Below are 21244 nucleotides of genomic sequence, written 5' to 3'. Positions count from 1 at the left end.
TGTACTGTCTGCTTCACAGAGCGTGGACTTACTAAGAAGCACAAACCAAATATATGTATTCAAAAAAAGAAGGTTTACGTCTTAAAAATGGGACCCTATAACTTCCCACCTCAAAGGCTACTGCCCATAATTACAAGCACACCCGAGTCTGGGTCTCCCAAAGGCTGGCTGTGAGAAAAGAGTCTGAGAGCAGCAGCTTGGACAGGGTGTCGGTTTTCTGGTAGTGGTTCCCTGCAGGGGAGGGTGGCAAACAGAAGGCATGGTGTCTGGAGATGGACATGCATCTACATTCCACTAGAGCCGCTCTGTCCACTCCCATGTGGTCACTCAGAAGCGAATCAAACTGTCCTGAGTCTACTGAGAAATGAGAGTAGGTTCTAGAACCTCAACCTGCCAGTTCCCACGCCGGAGCAGCATCAGGAAAAACTACAGATGAAGTCACACAGATAAGAGTGGCTGAAACTATGCCAGAGCACGGGGGACTGGAAAGGCTGGAGACTCGGGCGGGTCACTGACAGGTTGTCTGCAATGCCCCCAGGAAAGCCACTGGCGCTTCTAAACAAGGGGTGGAGTTTCTGGATCATCAAGCACATGCCTATGATTTTACAATCAAACCAGTTAGGACTTGACAGTGACCTTCGCTCTCTTCAGAAAGTGAAATACATAACTTTAGTTCTACCATGCTTTCACAAGTCACCCAACAGATATTTCTACATATCTACACAGATGTATCGAAATTTACCTCAATCTGAATTACTCTGAGTCTTTATTTGAAAACAGGGTGCCAACTACATTACTATCCTTAGGAATTTTAAAGTCTTTATTGGGGTCTTAAACACTTCTTCCCCTTGAACACGTTGAGAGTACTGTTTAACTACCGAGAGGATGAGCCAAAAAAAAAAAAAAGATGAACAATCCTTAATTACAAAAGAACAGCTAGCTAAAAACAAATGAGCAATTAATTATGTTTAATGGGGGAATTCCCAGCTTCTCCAAGATGAGGCTAAAACGGAGGTGTTAGAGAGGCAGGAAAGAAGGCAAAGCAAAAAGAGGTCTTTTTGTTTGTTTGTTTGCTTTGTTTTGATTTTTAAAAATTTTCTTTTGTGTGTGGGGTGCTACGAGGATGAGGGGAGGAAATGGGGAGAACTAGGAGGTGAGTGGAATTAGGGTGCATGATGTGAAACTCCCAAAGAAGCAATAAAAAAGTAAAATTTGGGAAAAAAAAAATGAGCCACACCAAGGATGGTTTCAGTTTCAATTGCGTGACCTTAAGAGGGCACTGTGATCTGCCTCTTCAGAGTGCTGCGCACCAGCTCGACACAGTCTGAGCTCTCAGCCACCAGGCCCGCAGGAGACTCATTGTCATTCCGAACACTCCCAATGTGGCTCTCGCTCACTCACCACTCCCTTGTAATGAGACACTCCCACGTACACATGCAAGTCATTTCACTGGCAATGCTTGGGAGCCTTTCTCGGGGACAATGATTTACGGTCAGCAGGAGACCCAGGCTGAAATCAGGTACACAGGCTCCTGAATGTCACATCACTTTATAGTCAGCTATGAGGAAAATCTAGTTTCAAATCAGGCATCTGGGTTGCACTAGAGTTTGGGGTGCAGCTACAGGAATTAAGTCTGAAAGAAGCCCACGCTTCTGCAGCAGTGGCCATCATAAGCGGTAACTGTCTCACTCAGATGAATCATGTGAAAGATCTTTCTCATTCAGCTTTTTAATTTTGAAGCTCAGGCGAAGATGGATGATTTAGAGGACCACATGTTTTAATCTTCTACTGCCGCCTATGTCACAGTTTTAATTTTTTTAAGCATTGGGATCTCATTTAATAAGCTGACCAAACTCAGACAAGCATCACCTTTGGGACCCTAATTACAACTGCAGACAGTTTTCTTCCTTTGGTGATAAATTTGCAAAGTATTTAAGATTGTCACAGACACAAATGTGACCTGAGGCCAAACACAGAGAGTCTCTAAAGTTCCACAGAGATAGTAATTACCAAGTATGAGAGATCTTAACATGAATCTCAGGGTTTGGAATAGAACACACACAAAAACACAATGAGTCCCGAGTCGTCAGCACGGCTCCAGCAGGACAGGACAGCTTTTCACTGTGTTCAGGCAGGCTGCAGTTTTCATTTTAGTCTTACCTTGTCCAAAAAAGCATTTCCATCTTTTAGAGACCAGCCAGGAAGATTAGACAGCCTGGGACTGCAAAACAAAAATTGAATTATCCTAAATACATTATAACCTTCAGTGAAATCATGATGATTTAACATTCACCACACAATTAAACACAGTTAACAGTTACTGGCAGTGGTTCTTACCCAAATTAACAGAGATGATGAGAACCAACCACGTTGTATTAAGCCTAAGAATCCATCTTAGAGCTGGCTACTGTGGTCCTCGCCTATCACCCCAACAACTGTGAGGACGAAGCATGAGGACCTCATCTTTGGGAACACCTAGACTTCAGAGTGAAATCCTGTCTGAACAGAATAAAACAGCTGGGTATCATGGGATGTGCCTGTGATCACAGCACTCAGGAAGCTTTGGCAGCATAGGGACCCAGAGGTCAGCCTAGGCTGCGCGTGCAGTGAGGTGCGATCTCATAAATACCAAGGGCTGGGAATATAACTGGATGAGAGAAAGTTGTCTTTCGTGTGCACGGCCCCGGGTTTACTCCCTAGCACCACCAAAACCAAAACAAACAAAGGGTGGTTATGTGGGAAAAGAGCAGTTTAGCACGGAAATGGGGAAAGTACGAGGATTTATGCAGAAAAGGGAAGAGTGCAGATGAAATAGTGAGAGCATTTTAGAGCTTCCACTCACTAACTCCTTGGCTTTATCTTATTTGTGTTTAACAGCCATCGTGATGGAGGCAGAACGGGTGGCTTCGTAGACTGAGAAAGCAGACGCAGGTTTGGTGCTGGGCTGTGACTTCAGCGCTGACAAGTGGATTACATCACCTTGAACTCTACCTGTGATCTCCTTTTACAAAAGAAATCTTTATGTGATCCTATATATACAGGTATATAAAATAAGCACACAGGGGCTGGAGAGATAGCTCAGAAGTTAAGTGAGTACTACTTTTTGCAGGACCCAGGTTTGGTTCCCAGCACCCACACTGGGCGTCTCAAAACCACCTGTAACTACATTTTCAGGTTATCTAGTGTCCTCTACTGGCCTCTGAGGGTACCTGGACATACATAAAAACTCATACACATGCACTACACTAAAAGTAAACAAATAAATCTTAAAAATTAAGCATAGAAACCAAACATTTACTAATAATTATAAAGAAACAATCTTTTGGCATACATATCACCTTACCAACTACTAAAGATCAGAGTAAGTTTGCATACTAATGAGATAGATATGCTCATTTTGATCTTACAGACATCAGTAAGTCTTTTCTGCAGGAATCAGACAGCTTCAACATTTTTCCAAGTCGATAAAAATTTTGATATTGTAATCACCAATGTTAAGAATGTCATTGCACAAAAATATATGATTTTTAAAAATGACAGAAGCAGGGTCATTTCAGAAGTCGTTGGACATTCTATCCTAACTGCAAGCCAGAATTCATCTAACAATTTATGAAACTGAAGTCAGCAATTCAAACGACAACGTAAAAATTTAAATTGTTTTTATTTTGTGTGTGTGCCAGGGGTTGTATATGTATCATGGCATTCGTGTGGTCAAAGAATAACTTTCAGAAGTAGGTTCTCTCTTTCCATGAGGAGGGTCTTGAGCTCAAACCCAAGGCATCAGCTTTGATAGCAAGTACCTTTATCTCTGAGCCATCCTACTGATTCAGAAACAGCAAGTTTTAAAATCAAACATTCTAACACAATACAATGTAAAGATATATCCAGCTTGACTAACTTTACTAATGTGCTAATCTGTTACTTGCACACAGCAATGGCAGGGAAATTGTCTTTGTTTTTTGTAATTAAACCATTATAAGTTGGAAAGTCATGTATGCACAGTAAAGCATTGCAGTGGAGACGACTGAGGCACTGTGTACCGGCACCGCAGAACACGAAGCCCGCTGCAGTGTAGGCACGGGACACAACATAGGTGAGAGCAGACAGAAATCCTGGACTCATCTGACTTTGAATTAACTCTTGGTCACTGTACATTCAGAAACCTGCTGTTGCCAAGTCTCCTGCAGTCGTCACAGTCAATTAAGTAGGGCACCAATCTACAATATAAGAAGCTGGGCACTTGGCACCCATGGCTTAAGTTTCCGATTATGGAAAATGAAGCCACTTTCCCTAAGAGTTATAAAGCGACTCTCTATCCTGGTGAATGGTTTCTAGAAGCTGAGACTAATTTCATGTACATTAAGAAGGCTGAATAAAAACAAACAAACAGACATGTACGAGCCAGCAAGAGAGCTTTGCAGTGAAAACACTTGCCAAGCAAACCTGAAACCAGAGCTCAAACCCCAGATTTCATGGTAGAAGGAGGGAACCAAGTTCTGAAGGTGTTTCCTGACTTCTACATGTGCTGTGTGAATGTACACACACACACACACACACACACACACACTCACACACACACCCTACTCACATAATAACAAATTAAAAATCAAGCAATCATTTATTTCTAGTAATCTGACTTAGTTTTATATACTAGAGACCTGAAAAATGTCAGCAAAGAAAATACTAGAAAATAATGATTGAAGAAGAACATATTATTATTGCATTTAACTATTTTAGAACCGGTTTTTGACACAAAGGATACCATGAATTTTTTTTTGGTCAAGAATTCACATATACAAGATCTGTTTTTCTAATAACTATTTACTTTGGAAAATATGTAAATTAGTTCCATAAGAATATAACCTAAAGCATTATAAAACATTTACCTAGGAAAATAGTGAAAGGCAAGTTGAACAGGATAGGCAATTTTTAAAAATACATTTTATAATTTTCTAGTATGAAATGTTTTATACTTTTAAATTCAGAGATAATATCAAAACAGACACGGTATATTCACATAACTATTCAAAAATATTTATTAATAGCTCATTACTCTACTTTGATCAAAGTCTAGAAGATAGGAAAGAGTGTCAGCATTTGGTCCAGTGCTGTAGAAACCAAGGCTTTCACCCAGCCACTTAGGATCTTTATGTCAAGCACCCAGGTGGGTCCTGGACCCAACTGTGAATGAAACACACGTGTCCTCCCACAAAGGCAGGCAAGACATTACACAGCCACACAAACAGCCAGAGAACAAGCTGCTCAGAGGATGAGGTGCCACAGTAGTACCAAGTACCACAGAGGATGCCTAACAAGGACCAGTCCACTCAGCATCAAAAGACTTCCCAGGGCATAGGACTAAATTGAGGTCTGAAACACCAGGGGCTAGGTGTGGAGAGCACAGGGAAGGAGCAGGCATTTCCACATGCTGGCAGCCACACTGAGCCCCACATGGTCTCCCCGGCCCTCATCTGGCTAGTGGCATCTGCACATCCTTCTAGCAGAGATACTGCCACCTTAGATGACCTGAGAGAGGGCTTTCTGCTGTGCTGGCCAGGAGAAGGATAGGACCCGGAGAGGGTGAAGCGCGGACGGTACAGTAAGAGCGGTAAGAGAAACACACACCGAGAGCTTAGACAAGTGCTAGACAAGCCCTGGCTTGTACGTCTACAGGATGACTCTGGGAGGAGGGGATCTATGTCTTCTTATAAGAGGATAATAGTTCCAACCTAATGTGAGTAACATCAAATACACCCACATTAAAAGACTCTATAAAATAACTGACCCGTATGTCTAAAACTGACAGATTGAGAAACTCTTCCAGATTGAAAGAGACTCAAAACCAGACAATTGAATACAGTGTATGATCAACACAGGATGCAGAATTACAAATTAATCCTTTGTTTTTGTTATAAAGCACTTTATAATGAAAGGTGAATTGGTGAAATGGAGAAATACTAATAGGTATAGAGATGAGGACTAAAGACGGAAAGTCAGTCAGGTGTGGTGATGCACACCTGCAATTCCTAGCATTGGGAGGTAGAGACAGGAGGGTTATGAGTTCAAGGCCTGCCTGGTTTCAGGAAGGAGTGATTGACTAGTGTTTACAAGGCCCCAAGTTTGATCCCCAGCACAACACAGACACAGACACGCCCACCCCTGCCCCGAGTTTGCACTAAAGCAAAGATACAATAATTTAACAAAGGCACTTTAATAATGAAGACTCTGAGAAGGTAAAGCGGTTTGGGCTCCAAGGAGGAGAGTGATTTACTCATAAAGCCAAATATTTACGGAGTTGCTATTACAGGCCAATAATTGGTCTAAGTGCTGGGAATGCAGTAAAAAACAAAAACAAAATTCCCATTCTTATAAAACATCTTCAGTGGAGAAGATAATAACTATGTATATAAGAAGCAATGCAATAGTAAGAGCTACAAAGACAAAGCAGGGTAAGGGGACAAGAGAGGGGAGGATGGATGTGCTTATTTTAAGCAAATGTATCCTAAGTTTCTGGCTTGAATGACAAGAGGCACTTAGCTTTTTTTAAAACCCATGGATTTGTGTAGTGTACCATGCATTCATGCGTGTGGAGGCCAGAGGTTGATGTCGTCGTCTTTGATCCCTTTCCACTTCACTTACCAGCCCAGAGTCACTGATTCAGCTCATCTAGCTGGCCATGCTGCCCCAGGGTGTCCCCCACTCTGTCTCCCCAGTGCCAAGATGAAAAGTAAGTGGCCACGCCTGCCTGGCTTTGATGTGGGTGCTGGAGATATGAATCCCAGTCCTCACAGTCGGACAGCAAGTGCTTTACTCAGTGAGCCATCTCCCTAGTCCTCAGTACACTTTTTATAAATGACTCCATGGACTGCTGGCCATTCCAGTAGTATTACTTCCCTCTGAAGTGAAAATAAGAAAAAAAAAGTCAGAAGAGGATCTCCCTTCTCACCCGTCCTAGTGACAGAGAATGAGCAGGAAGGACAACATGAAGCTGGTACCGTCTGACCGATTCTGGTTTTGGTAGTCAAGGAAATCCACGAGCCGGAGAGCAGGCGTGTCCTCTTTAGAAGCCTTCATTGTAGCTGAAGACGGTATCTATCTTAGAACTAGGTGCTTGTTCAGGTGCAGCAGTCTCCAGCTATGCACCGGCTTTCTCTGCTGAGAGACTCCATGCTCTTTGAGGGTACGGGATTAGTTTTGTGATATAGGTATCCCTGGTTCCAAATAGGGTAGATTTTTAATAAACATCGAAATGATGAATATTTTGTTCTTTATGGGGAAAAAAGACAACAGTATCCAGCTTTGCAAATAAGAAGTAATCTGCCAGCTATGTAAATACCATCTTCCCCCAGCCTTGGATAACATCTATATTCTAAAGTGCTGGGTGTTGTTATAAGTGAATCCCATCAACTTTGCATAAAATGTAATCTGAAATTATCTGTGACCTTGTCCTCATGGCTCTTTGTTCTATCCTTTATCTCAGAAAAAGATCAATGGTAGATTATAATTTTTCTGGATGGTTCATAGGGTTATCCTTGTGAATAATCACTGTAGTCGGTGCTGTCTTCAGGAAAGACTGAGATGAATTAGATGGTTTACTCAGTTCGCTATTCTTTTAAGCTCTTAAATTCATTTCAGATAGCTTTTCCATCTCATCTCTGATACATGGTTATCATCTTTTTTGCTACTGTGAGCATATTTATCCTAAAAGTCACTTTTCTTACAAACTTCCCTGTCTAAGTAGAAACAAATGGAGAAACCAGCTTCTTAAAATCTTAGTGTAGTGTCCCCAATGCTGACTGTAGAGTCAAGGCAATCTAGGTGACTTAAGACAAGGACTTGGGACACACACACATACACACACACGACCTAAGATGAATAATATGAAAACAATGCACAGAAAAGAAATGTCAGCATTTACTCTGTCAAGCCCCTGAAAAGGGAGTTAAATGATCCTAAAATTCAAGTCTGGAGCTCATCAGTCAGTCATTTATTACCTCTTACATGAATTAAGAAGACAGATGAAATATACATGACCTCAGTTGCACTGAGCAGTTTCAGAAACATTTTACAGAGGCCCAGAAGAAGTTAGAATAAAAGAGTCAGTCAATAAATCAATAGAGCACTTTCCACCAACACAACCAAAGGAAATTATTTGGACAGAAGTTTTAAGGGGACAAAGCAAATGCATGAGACAACACAAGGTACAAGTAATGTTCATACTAATGGATACCATTTTTCAGGAACTAAAGCACATTTTATCTCAGAATGCATTAGTACATACCTTTGAACAAGAGGCAAAGGAAGGAAATTGAGGGTGGAAGTCATGTCCAGTCCGCAGTCCAACATAATAGTGGTAGATTTGAATTTAAGCACATTGCAAGGTAAAGTTGGATGCCCTGACAGGCAATACTGAAAAAGAAAAGGAAAAAAAAAAAAAGACAAGTTACAGAAATAGCCTAGGAAGTGAAGCAAGTAAAAGCAATCATCTTCTCCCGTAAGAATAGTTTATACTCAGCTAGCTTTCTGTGACATCACCTTCTCTAATAAGAACAGTATGAGCTCAGCCAGCCTTCTGTGTGACGTCATCTTCTCCCAGAAGGGCAGTGTGTGAGCTCAGCTAGCCTTCGATGTGACGTCATCTTCTCCCAGAAGGGCAGTGTGTGAGCTCAGCCAGCCTTCTGTGTGACGTCATCTTCTCCCAGAAGGGCAGTGTGTGAGCTCAGCCAGCCTTCTGTGTGACGTCATCTTCTCCCAGAAGGGCAGTGTGTGAGCTCAGCTAGCCTTCGATGTGACATCATCTCCTCCCAGAAGGGCAGTGTGTGAGCTCAGCTAACCTTCTATATGACGTCATCTCCTCCCACAAGGGCAGTGTGTGAGCTCAGCTAGCCTTTTATGTGATGTCATCTTCTCCCAAAAGGGCAGTGTGTGAGCTCAGCTAGCCTTTTATGTGACGTCATCTTCTCCCAAAAGGGCAGTGTGTGAGCTCAGCTAGCCTTCTGCGTGACGTCATCTTCTCCCAAAAGGGCAGTGTGTGAGCTCAGCTATCCTTCGATGTGACATCATCTTCTCCCAGAAGGGCAGTGTGTGAGCTCAGCTAGCCTTCTATATTACGTCATCTCCCAGGACAGTGTGTGGCTTCACCTAGCCTTTTATGTGACATCATCACCTCCCAGGAGGACAGCATGTGAGTTCAGTTAACCTTTTATCTGATGTCATCTTCTCACAGAAGGGCAGTGTGTGGGCTTGGCTAGCCTTCTATGTGATATCCCTTTTTCTTGTTGAATTTTCGTTACTTGCAAAATATTCAAAAGTCTCAGATCCTAACAATTTGTGATAGGTCACAGTTGTTCAAAGTAGAGGATTCCAATGATGCAGCCATGTACTTAACCACCTATGGGCTCACAGATCCCTGCTGACCTTCTGCACCTAAGGGGCACACCGAAGCTGGAGTGAGTCAGTGAAACTCACTGAGTCCTCAAATTATGTTTGAGGTTTGGGTTTCTCTGCCTATAAAGAGTGGCTTTTCTGGAAGAGGAAAAGGAAACTGTTGTAGACTATCTATCAGACAGGGGATTCACATCAACAGTCTATATGGAACAGCAAAAATTAAACACCAAATAATTTAACTGATCAATAGGTTAATAAACTGAACAGAGATGGCAAAAAAAAAAGAAATACAAATGACCAGTACACATTTGAAAGAGTCTTCGATATATTCAGCTATCCGGGAAATGCAAACTGAAACTGCTTCTGGACTCTATCACACACGAGTCATGACTCTCATTAAGAAAGCAAGCAAGAATAGTGGCGCCTGCCTGCAACGCCAGCACCTGGAGGCAGAGGCATGAGGCGCAACACAAATCTGAGGCCAGCCAGGCTTCTTATTATGAAGACCCGACCTGGAAAGACAAAATAAAAGCCAAAACAAAGATGACAACAAGTGATGGCAATAGCGTGAGGAAGGAGGAGCTTTACACGCTCCTGAGGGGGTGTCAGCTGGCACAGGCCGTCTGGAGAGCTCAGGAACTAAAAAGAGAACTACCAGAGGAGTCGGCCATCTCCCTCCTGGGCATACACCTGAAGGGCTCAAAGAGAGACGTACACACATGTTTTTATTGCTGCCCTATTCACAACAGCTAAAAAGCTAGAACAAGCCTAAACATCCAGTAGCAAATGAATGGTTAAAATGTGGTACAAATATGCCATGATTATTCTGCTGTAAAGTAAAAAGAAAGCATGGACTTTACAGGGAAATGGACAGTATCAATGTTCTACTGCTAACCTTTAAGCAAGCCTCCAGCCAGTCACTACTTCGCTGCAAATGAGCCCAAAAGAGCAGCTTGTAGCTTATACCTGTTAGGTTAAAGATGAGTCAAAGTAGGAACTTTAACCAGCCGCAGACATGAAGGCTAAACTCATGACATTATTTCAGTTAGTCACTACTTTCTAGCCCAAAGCTAACGAAAGCTAAAAGGTAAGCTCACATAATAAAAACAGCTAGCTATCTCCTGCTCCAAACACCCCATCCTGAATTTTGGGTCACGCAGAATAACTTTTAATTGAAACAACAGATGGTTTCCTTCTCAGTAGGTCTAGGGGGATAGTGCACATGCTTTATGACCATGGTCCTCATCATCTGAGCAGAACACAGTTTCATGTCACCCCAATAAATGCTACAATGAGTCCAAGACTTGGAGCAGCCAGTTTGTTCTTGTTCTGGTCAGCCTGTTTGGCCCACAAGGTGTCTTTCTACTTTTCTATCACGGCAACAAAACACCATGACCAAGGAAACTTACAAAAGGATGTGCTTACATTGGAATTTACAGTTTTGGAGAATTAGAGTCCATAACCATCATGGTAGGGGTGGGGGGCAGGGCAGCAAGCAGACAGGAGAGGCACTACAGCATAGTTGAGAGCTTACATCTTAAGATACAACCAATAGGCAGCAGGAGCTAGTTGGGAATGGTGGGCTTTTGAAACCTCAAAGCCCTTCCCCTTTAGAGGAAGGAGAAGTATTAAAGTCAGGACACACCTCCTCCAACAAGGCCACACCTCCTAAACCTTCGGAAACAGTTTAAAAAACTGAGACCAAGTATTCAAACATATGAGCTCATGGGGCCGCCGTCATTCAAACCACACAAGTTACACTTTATTTCCTTACTTTCATTTCAACAAAAGCTTACTTTAACTTCTTTAGGTCTACTTCGTTATTTGGAAAGGCACTCTAAGGGAGGCATCATTTATTATGGTCATCAGAAGAGACAAAGGGCTAAATATGAGTGCAAAATATGTTTAGAGTAGCTCTGAAAGGTGACAGACCCTCCCTGTTCTCATGTGCCTAATTTGGAAGGACAAGGAAATTGTATGTTACAGCTCTGGAAGAGCCAACATATGGTGAGGTCCTCCCGCCTCCCAGGACGGACTGCTCACCACAGGTCACCTGCATGGAGAGATAGTGTGCTAGCCAAGGGTTTCTCCAATCAATAAAAGAGGTATACCCCGTATCACCCAGAGATGACTGACCCCCCCCCATGCTCATACAAGCCTCTAATGGGCTTTCTGATCACAGCGCAGCTAACCTATAGAAAGGGTTTTAAGATCAAGTCACAAAAACCCAAGACAGCAAGGGATTTCAATTTTGAAAATAGAAATATACCTATGTTACAAAAATCTTCAAAGATAGAGGAAAGAGAAGTATTAAAGTCATACCAGTCTAATTATGAGTATTTCCTTTTACTTTATGCAAAACAATATAATTTTTGTGCATGGGTGGGTGGTACTGGAAAGATGGCTAAGTAGTTAAGAAAACTGTCTCCTTAGGTTTCATTCCCAGCACCCACATGACAGCTCACAGTCATCCATAGCTCCAGGGGCCTGGCCACCCTCTTCTGGCCTCTGAGAGCACTGTATGCACATGTTATACAGATATACATGTAGGCAAACACCCACACACAAAATAAATTAAAATTTAAAAAGGTGTAATTTATTATAAAATCTGGGTGCTGCTTTTAGAACTCATGATGACTGTTTTCCTTGTCTCGGTCACACGACGCTTCATGTCCATTGGCTAAGCAAATATCTCATCGCTCTTCAGGCAGTCATTCCCTCCTATTGAACACAACGGTTTGCACAGCACTAATTACAGACATAGTGTGGAGGGTTGCTCCCCTACTGGACTGCTTCTTTCCTGCATTCTCAGAAGTGGTATTAACTAGGTCAAAAAGTATGAGCATTTTATGGCTCTTAAAATCTGCTGCCAAAATGCTTTCCATAAAATGCCGTGGCTATTTACATCACTGCTAACAACTCAGATTTGTTCTGCCCATACATTACAGTCTACACCATCTAGAGCCTACGGTTTCACCAAAAACACCCCTAGAACTGCAGTAGCTATCTAAAGGTAATTAAATGACCCCACCCAAGAAAAGCCAACTATTTGCTAAGTAGTGTTGAGGCAGTCTGATCAAATTATGTAAGGCTGGGGTTTCGTCTGGCAGATTACCTCAACTCCAATCTTACTCAATCTCATTCCTAATGTGTGATTTCCTGAGGTCTAAATTCCCTCATCTATCGCAGAACTTCAAGAACCGAGGGAGTGGAAGGCGTACCCGCCACACCCATTCCTAGTTGCCCTAGTTACAGCAGCATTAAAAGGTGGTGGTGGGGAACTTGCTTCTAGCGGTGCTTACCTGTGCCTTAAACACTTGCACATCTCCTAAGACTAGGTAGTCTTATTGGTTTACGATTTTAAAATACAAAGATTCAAGACTTTCATGACTATTTGGAATCAAAACAAAAAATAAAACTGTCAATCATTCTCTGTGAGTACTGCATCCATCTCGTTCTTTGTACTTCTCTTTCTGGAACACCTACTAGAACACACGCTGCAACATTCCATTTTACCTGTGTCCCTCACAACTCAACTGTTTTCATTTTCATTTCCATACAGCACACTTTGTCTTTTCCTCAGATTTCTTTTGTTAATTTTAGTGTTATCAAATCAGCTGTTAACCAATGAGCTAAACTGATAATATTCACATTCCCCCCACCTCCCCGGGCTGTAAAACAACAACAACAAAAATCAAACAAACTTCTTTGTTTGGTGTGGTGGCAACTGTAATCTAAGCACTGGAGAGATTGAGATGGGAGGATCCCAAGTTCAAAGGCTTGGGCTACAGTCGTGTTTTATGCCAGTCTAGGCTTCACCAAGACCCTGAACCAATTAACCACCCACCTCTTAAAATTCACCAAGGTACAAACAACACAAATGTGCAACAAATATTTGAACAGGCATTCACTGAAGATGACACTGCAGTAAATAAACACTAATCCTTAAAAAGGAACAGTGGTGGCGCACGCCTTTAATCCCAGCACTTGGGAGGCAGAGGCAGGCGGATCTTTGTGAGTTTGAGGCCAGCCTGGCCTACAAGAAACCGTTGCACCTGTATTAGAAAAGGCAACATTTAAAAGACCAAGTGCTGGCCAGAATACAGGGCAACAACTGGGAACTCATACACATCTCCACAGTACTGCTGACTCAACTTACTGCATGGAGACAGCTCACCCCTTCGAGTATGGGTTTGACTGCATATAAGTCAGCTTATGTATTCAGAGTGATGGATATTTGGCTTGCACTTAAGTGCACCGTGGTGGAGAAAAGTCTACACATTTTGTGTGATGATGAATAATGCTGCTGGACATGTTTACCTACAAGTTTCTGAAGCAGCACACATCTTTATATAATGCCTCTACGGGAAATAGGTAAGGATTGTTGGGTGATTGATAAATCCATGTGTAGCTTTCTAAACTATCTTCCAAAGTGAGATATTATTTTTGGCTTAAAAAAAAAAGTCAGTTCTTATTGCTGGGCTGTGTATCACAGATCCAGTATTGCGTGTGACCTGGGCGTCTCTAAAGTGGTGTTGCCCTGAGTAGAAGCTGGAAATCTTTAGGCTTCAAATTTCTCAGTGGACAAATGAGATTTAACTAACTCATTTCTCAGCTGTCTTTTAACTTACACAATGAACATGCTGGGAGGAACTACGTTTCTTATGCCTAATTTTTTAAAAGAGGAACTTAGTTCTGCAGGGGCTAATAAGCTTTTCTCTACACCAACAATGGCCCTCAGGAACAGCAGCAGTTCATGAGGAGACGCTCTATGCCCTAACAAGGATGCACTGGATTCTTGCTGTAGCAGGGAAAGGGGAGGACATCCTCTTTTAGGAACCCTTGCCTTATTTCTCACCATCCTGAGCCACTGAGCCAAATGTGCTGAATCTGTAACTATTACTACCCCTACTAAGATTGTCTTGGGGCCAGACCCTCTAACAGCCAGAGATTTCTTTAAATATATTGCAACTTATTTGTTAATCTTTTATTTTCCCCCCTGCTTTTTAGCTTGATTCTATCTTGTAGGAATGCCGTCAAATGTGCCAATCATGTTCACGGTCAAACTAACGACACAGCTGGGTAAGATAAGAGGGCTAATTTTCCACTTGTATAGAAAGTCTGCAGCACTCACAGGAAAGGCACTTTCAGGCTGGAGGGTGAGTAGGCACCACACAGACTGACACCCAGGGCTCTCACTCCCTAGACCCTAGTCTTGTGCTTGTGGTTCCATGAAAACAAGCCCAAATGCAGGAGGAAGTTGGATAAAGCAAGGCCCTGGCCAATGGAAGCTCAGAAGGGGGTGAAAACGCGCCCAGTGAACAATTACGGCCGAGGGAAGTACGACAGGTCAGGGTTGGCTGAGGATTGTAGGCTGCCTAGCACCAGCAAGTGATATATGTGAAGAAGTAATTAGAGCAGATGAGAAAAGTTCACAGACCTATTTATGTGACTGTTGATGTAAAAGGAAGCAAATTACCCACTCCCCCAAATCTAGCTCTTAAATAATCCCCCATCCTACACACCAGCTTATTTCCACTTTCCCCCTCCCATTTGTCTCACTGATATAACTAGAAGACAATGCTTCATTCAATAAACTATCTTAATTTGTGGAGAAAAAAAATATCAAAATGTGGTCAATGCTAAGCTTTCCAAACTTAAGATAAGCACACTAAAAAAATGCATGACTGACTGCTGGCTGCCTCTTCCCCAAGAGGAGGACGACTCTTCCCATTTCTTTTTGCCATGTGAGCACCGTGGTTTCTAAACTAAGGAAGACATCACTCACAGCTTCAAAGGATGCAGCCTGTGGGCTGAGGACAACAGTTACGTATGCTTGTTTTGGACACTGGATGACAAGCTTCTACCAATTTTCACAGGTACAATACTTTATTTCTGTGACACAGAAATGATCTCTGAGCAAATCCTTGCTATTTCAGCACAAAGCAAAACAACCAACCAACAAAACAAAACAAAAAACCCAACAAAATACTTCAAGATGGCACCGCAGCATCATCCACCAGGTACCCACACTTCTGCACTCCTGCCTACTCCTTTTTAACATGAGCCAGCTTTTGTTGTTGGTTTGTCTATAAAGAAGAAAAAGAGCAGGCATGGAGGTTTGTGCCTGTAAGTCATGCACTCAGCTGAAGCAGACTGCTCTGAGTGAGGCCAGCCTGGGCTCAAACAAACAGTAGGCAAGATGGCTGATCAGGTAAAGACGCCTGCGACCAAGTCTGATGACTTCAGTTAAATCTCCAAAACCCACATACCAGGACAGGAACTGACTTCTAGATGTTGTTCCCTGGCCTCCACGTGTGCGCAGTAGCATGTAGGCACACAAGCATGCACACACATACTCACATGCATGCACACACACACACTTATACAAAAATTCACATCAGAAAAGACTTGAGACTCTTCCTTGAGTGTCTCTTTCCCCCATCCTCATGTTTAATCTATATTAAAATATCCTTTAGAGATGTCTATCTCTGCTTCAAAAATGTTTTCTGCTGCTTTTTTTTTCATTTTTAGAGTAATTAATTATTACCACAGGGTTCTACTGGCAAATAAAAAAATAAAAACAACAGGCTTATTTAGGACTATCTTGAGGAGTTGGGGGAAGGAGAAAGAATATAACACTGTATGATAGTCTCAAAGAATAAAAACACTATTTAAAAAAGACAGGCTTAAACAAGATGATGGTGGCACATGTCTTTAATCCCAGCACTTGGGAGGCAGAGACAGGTGGATCTTTGAGTTCAAGGCCACCCTGGTCCACAGAGTAAGTTCCAGGACAACCATGGCTACACAGAGAAACCCTGTCTCAAAAGTCGCCCTCCATCCCCCCCCCCCCCATAGAGAAGAGAAAGAGGAATTCACACCTGCTGCACCAACCCTGGACTTGGTTTCCACAGGAAGGCTGCAAACATCCATCTTGTGTCCTTCTGTCCCTCAGGCTGAATCTCTTAACTGATTCACACTTGAGGAGACTCACACAGAGTCTGCCAGTCTACTGCACTCCAGTATATTAAAGTGTTAGTCACTGATTAGAGGATTACAGGGGATCCTTATTTATTTACATTTCTCTTTTTACAGTAGTGTTTACTGATTTTATAATAGGGTTATTTTTATTTTCACAAAACTTTTAAAAATTTACATGTGAAGGGCTGGAGAGATGGTGCAGTGGTTAACAGTACTGGCTGCTCTTGTAGAGGACCTGCATTTAGTTCCCGACACCCATCTGGCAGCTCACAACTATCTGTAACTCCAGTGCCAGGAGATCCAGTGGCCTTTTCTGACCTTCATGTGGACCAGGCAGGCATGTAGTGCACATACATACACACAGACAACACACACAGACATACACAAGAAAATAAGTTTAAAAAGTTTACTTGCTAAAGAAATGCTTTCTTTTGATTCTTCCCTCAGAAGGAAAGTTTAGTTCAGTGGGTTTCTCTGGACAGAGCCCTCTGGCCTTGCTGCAGCTTTGCACTGGGTCTCAGCAGCTGGTTCAACAGAGAAACCATTTCACCAGGTTGAATTTCTCAGGGGTGCCTAGGGAATCCAATACGAAGACGGCAATTGCAAAAGCGGCATGCCAGTCTGTAAGGTGTAGGCAGGGACCTTAGGCTTCGTGTGGCTCAAGCCAATAATACCAGTTCCATACTTTAAAACTTTCAGGGCAATATTATGCTGAGTAGAGGAAGGTAGACACAAATGGGACATATGGTATAGATCCACTTAAATGAGGTTTAAGAGAAAGCAAACACAGAACTGATATAAACCAGAATGATGAAAGCTGGGGTTGTGTGGTGGGGGAGAGGCAAGTCTGACAGAAATGGCTTCCACTGTAGTCTAATTTGCATGCACAGGTGCATACATAGGTTACAAACTCATCCCACCGTATGTAGGATTGAAATTGGCGCTAGTTTTATTGTGTGAACTTTTAAAGCTGAAAACAGTGGAGTGTGGTGGCACTTGTCTGTAATTGCAATCCTAAGGTGGCTGAGTACAAGAGACAAGCCAGGCTTGTCTACACAGTGAGTCCAAGGTCAGTGTGGGATCCCCACCAAAATACTGTGTCACAAAACATAACCAGGAGCCAGCAAGCATGGTTCAGAGGGTAAAGCTACTTGCCATACAAGGTTGGCAACCTGAGCGAGTTCTATTTCTGAAACCCACAAAAGATGGAAGGATGTAGCACAAACTCTAATTGTTCTTAATAAAAACTCGGCGTCAGGTATTAGGTAGTGAAAGCTGAGAGTTCAGAGAAGCAGAGCAGCCAGCCACTAAAGAGACCTTATCTCTACTGGTGCTCAGACTAAAGGGGCGATCCTGTCCTCAGACTGCATCTGAGCTCCTGTCTCCTCCCGCCTTATATTCCTCTCTCCGCTCAGCTGTATTCCTTCCTATCTCCACCTCTCTAGTACTGGGATTAAAGGTGTGTGCCACCACCGCCTGGCCTCTAGTGGCTTAGCTCTGCACTCTGATCTTCAGGCAAATTTTATTTGTTAAAACACAAAGTATCAATACATTTCCCCCTTTTTGTCTAAAATAAAAAAGAAAGCTGTAACTAATCTAAGAAAAATTATATACAATAAGTACAATAACTATATACAATATAAATAGGCAATAAGTACTTCAACAATGTCTAGTCCATTTGTATTTGACAAATTCAGAGAAGATACTCCATTACCTATCCTATCTTGTTGAGTTCAAAGTCTTGTACCTAATTTACTTTCTATCATAACTTGTATTACCATCCAAAACTATCTTTTGATATCTCTCAACCTTATACACTTTACACCTCTTTAGTTTCTTTTCTGTACCTGGTAAACAAGGAAAACTATAACTATCTAGTCTTCAACTCCCTCAGAGACCCAAGAAAGAAATAATATTAACTGAGTAAGCAGTAAGTGCAAGCAAACGACTTTCAAAAAATGTGAGAAATCACAAAAACAGCCAACTGCCTGGACAGTCACCCAAGTTTCCTCTGCAGAAGGAGAGAACCAGTTCCATAAAGCTATCTTCTCACCTTCACATGTATGTCATACAACATGCACCATTCTTATGACCACCCACCCATGTAAAGATAAAAAATAATAGCAAACTAAGTCAATGAATCCAAAAATAAAAAGGCAACTCACAACTCTGAACACAGCATCATACTGATCAGTGATTCATCTGTTGGTATTTCTGATGATATTCAAGCCATTTATTAAATCTGGAGGAATGGGGTATTCTCACCCATCCTCACCTTTCTCAATGACGAAAAAAGCCACGGAATTATTAGTGTTATTCTCTCCCTTTCAGATCTGGACCCCTTCTCGGAGTCCAGCCATCAGTTAGTCCCACTGTTTCTCAGGATGCCTTTGCCTTCTGCCTCCGAGGCCCTCTGTGAAGTGGCTGGCATACCCCTCTGCTCGAGACAGGTAGTTTTGACTTTGGACGTGCTTCCATGCATTTGCCGACCCTTCATGGTTTGATTATATGCCATTTTCCAGACCATTTTCTGTACCTGAAGCCGAGTCATACTTTTTCTTTCCCATTCCAAAGCTTTTTTCTGGTTACTTCTGTCTTAGATTCTCAAAGAGATGAATTTAAAGTCTTTGCATGTTCAAAATTTGTACTTTTAAGACTTTCCTGATACTTCCTATGGAAAAGAAAAGTCCTTATTCTGTCACTATTTAGACCACTGAGCGTCTGCTCAGTCTCATTACCGCAACTGCTATTGGCCAAACTCACAACCTTTCAGACATCAGTGATATCCATGGGGTGGAAATGCTATTTCACAATAATGAAGTAAAGCACTACACACCTGTCCATCCCTGGGAAGTGGATACCTTACTTTCATATCCTTCTTACTTTTAACTGTCTTCTCCACCTAGAATAAGACACAACCCTCCTATTCAGACAAATTTGCCAAAGTACTTTCATGTGAGTGGTGCTGAGGATGGAACTCAGGGCCCAGTACGTGCTGGGCAAGCACCCTACCGTGGAGCTACAATCTCTGCCCCGAGAGTTTGTAAAGGCCAGCTCATCAGCTTTTAATTCTGGAAGGAGCTGTGATTTCTAGATGGAATTCATCCTTTACAATCTCTGTCTTACACAGGCCACTACTGCCTTTATCACAGTCTGCCACCGAAAGCCCACTAATCACACGCTCGACTACATGGTGCCTGCAGACCGATAGGCACATCCCACACCACCGACAGTGCTGCTTACACGACAGGCTCAATATTCACTCAGTAACACTCAAAGGACCTTAGACAAGCAGACAATGGGTTTTTGTTAGTGCCTTTCCTACTGGTGGCTACAGATCATCATTCTGCAACCGTTTCTTCTTCCTACTGGCGATGCAGTTTGAATTAAATACCCTTTAAAATAAATAAACTGCCAGGTGGGGCTGGTTCTGAGCCTCCTTTGTTCCCATACTTTTTTTTTTTTGGCATGTAAGATTTAAATGATAACTATGTTTATTTTAATAGACTATCTGTTCACCTTTCTTGCCTTGATAGGGGCTGTCTCTGGAGACAGAACTATTTCTGGCTGCTGTTTTTTGAGGAAACTGCCATTTCTTTTAAGGTCACAGAAGACTTATTCTTTCTGAGTCGGCTAAGAGTCACCTAAGACTTCAAGTTATAAAATCCATTGTTTACTTAAAACTTTGGAAATGGCATACAAGATATAATTAACTGCCTAGGACAAACATTCAAACACAAATAGATCTTTCCTGTAGAAAATAACATATTGTTGGACCATGTGAAGGAATCTCACTTAGTAATGACTAAAAAATTCTGGAACAGGAAAGCAGCTAGCTATAGGATACGAATTATTCAGGAAATTCAACCCAAAGTCAGCATCGAGGTAGTGTATTGACAAGGCACAACCACTGTCACCAGGAACAGAAGAGATGCCTACCACCATCACCACTCCAACCCACATCACTGCATGTGTGTACAATCTACAACTGCAACTACACATGATGTAAATGAAGCCTGGGGAGAAAATGAAGTACAAAGATAGACACCTAGAATTTCATAAAATCTAACTGGATAAATTAAATAGTAAAATACACTTAACAAGGGGGCTATATATCTTAAATATGTAGGAAATGATTCTAATTCAGTAACAACAACAACAACAACAACAACAACAAAAACCCATATATTATTTAGATCTGGGGAGATGTGTTTGTTGCACAAGCATGAGGACCCAAGTTCAGATCCTCAGCACCCGTGTAAAAACCTGGGTGTGGCTGTGTCCCTGTGAGTGCAGCAAAGATAGAAGAATTGCCAGGGCTTGCTGGCTGCCAGTCTAGCTCCGGGTTCAGTGACAGACCCTGTCTCAAGAAAATGCTAGAGCAGGATGTCCAATATCCTCTTCTGGTCTCTAGACAAGTATGCATGAGCACATGCACCTATACACGCATGTAAACAAATATCCCCATACATGCACACGGCAGAAAGTGCTTAGACATATTTAAAAGGAAGTATCTATTAGGAGAAAGTTTTAAAACGCAGTAAAGTAGCAGTAAAATGATTTAAGCAAAAGACATCTTGTTCTTGGACTCAATAATTTAAAGAAATAGTAAGTCGGGCAGTGGTGGTACTTTTAAATCCATACCTTTAAATCTAACATGTATGTATGTATACATTTTTGCTTATTTCTCCAATTAACTCTTTAAATTTTTGTTGTTGTTGTTGTTATTGTTGGTTTTGTTTTTTGAGATGAGGTTTCTCTGTGTAACAGCCCTAGCTGTCCTGGAACTAGCTCTTGTAGACTAGTCTGGTCTTAAACTCAGAGATCCATCTGCCTCTGCCTCCCAGTGCTGGGATTAAAGGTGTGTGTGACC

The 21244-nt window shown here is 42.1% G+C and overlaps 1 protein-coding gene across 1 annotated transcript in view; it reads right to left on the bottom strand.

The window, feature by feature from the left end:
- Positions 1 to 21244, bottom strand: part of Ints9 (integrator complex subunit 9) — an 88621-nt gene that overhangs the window by 54761 nt on the left and 12616 nt on the right. The window contains exons 2-3 of the mRNA XM_048421794.3: positions 8282 to 8409; positions 2161 to 2221 (exon numbers count right to left, since the gene is read on the bottom strand). Of these exons, the coding sequence (XP_048277751.3) occupies positions 2161 to 2221; positions 8282 to 8409 (189 nt within the window). The remainder of the gene's footprint in view (positions 1 to 2160; positions 2222 to 8281; positions 8410 to 21244) is intronic.

The sequence above is a fragment of the Myodes glareolus genome, chromosome 12 (assembly GCF_982192425.1).
Source record: "Myodes glareolus chromosome 12, mMyoGla1.1, whole genome shotgun sequence".
NCBI lineage: Eukaryota > Metazoa > Chordata > Mammalia > Rodentia > Cricetidae > Myodes > Myodes glareolus.
Note: the sequence above shows the minus strand (reverse complement) of the source record. Positions and strands in the feature narration are given on the sequence as shown.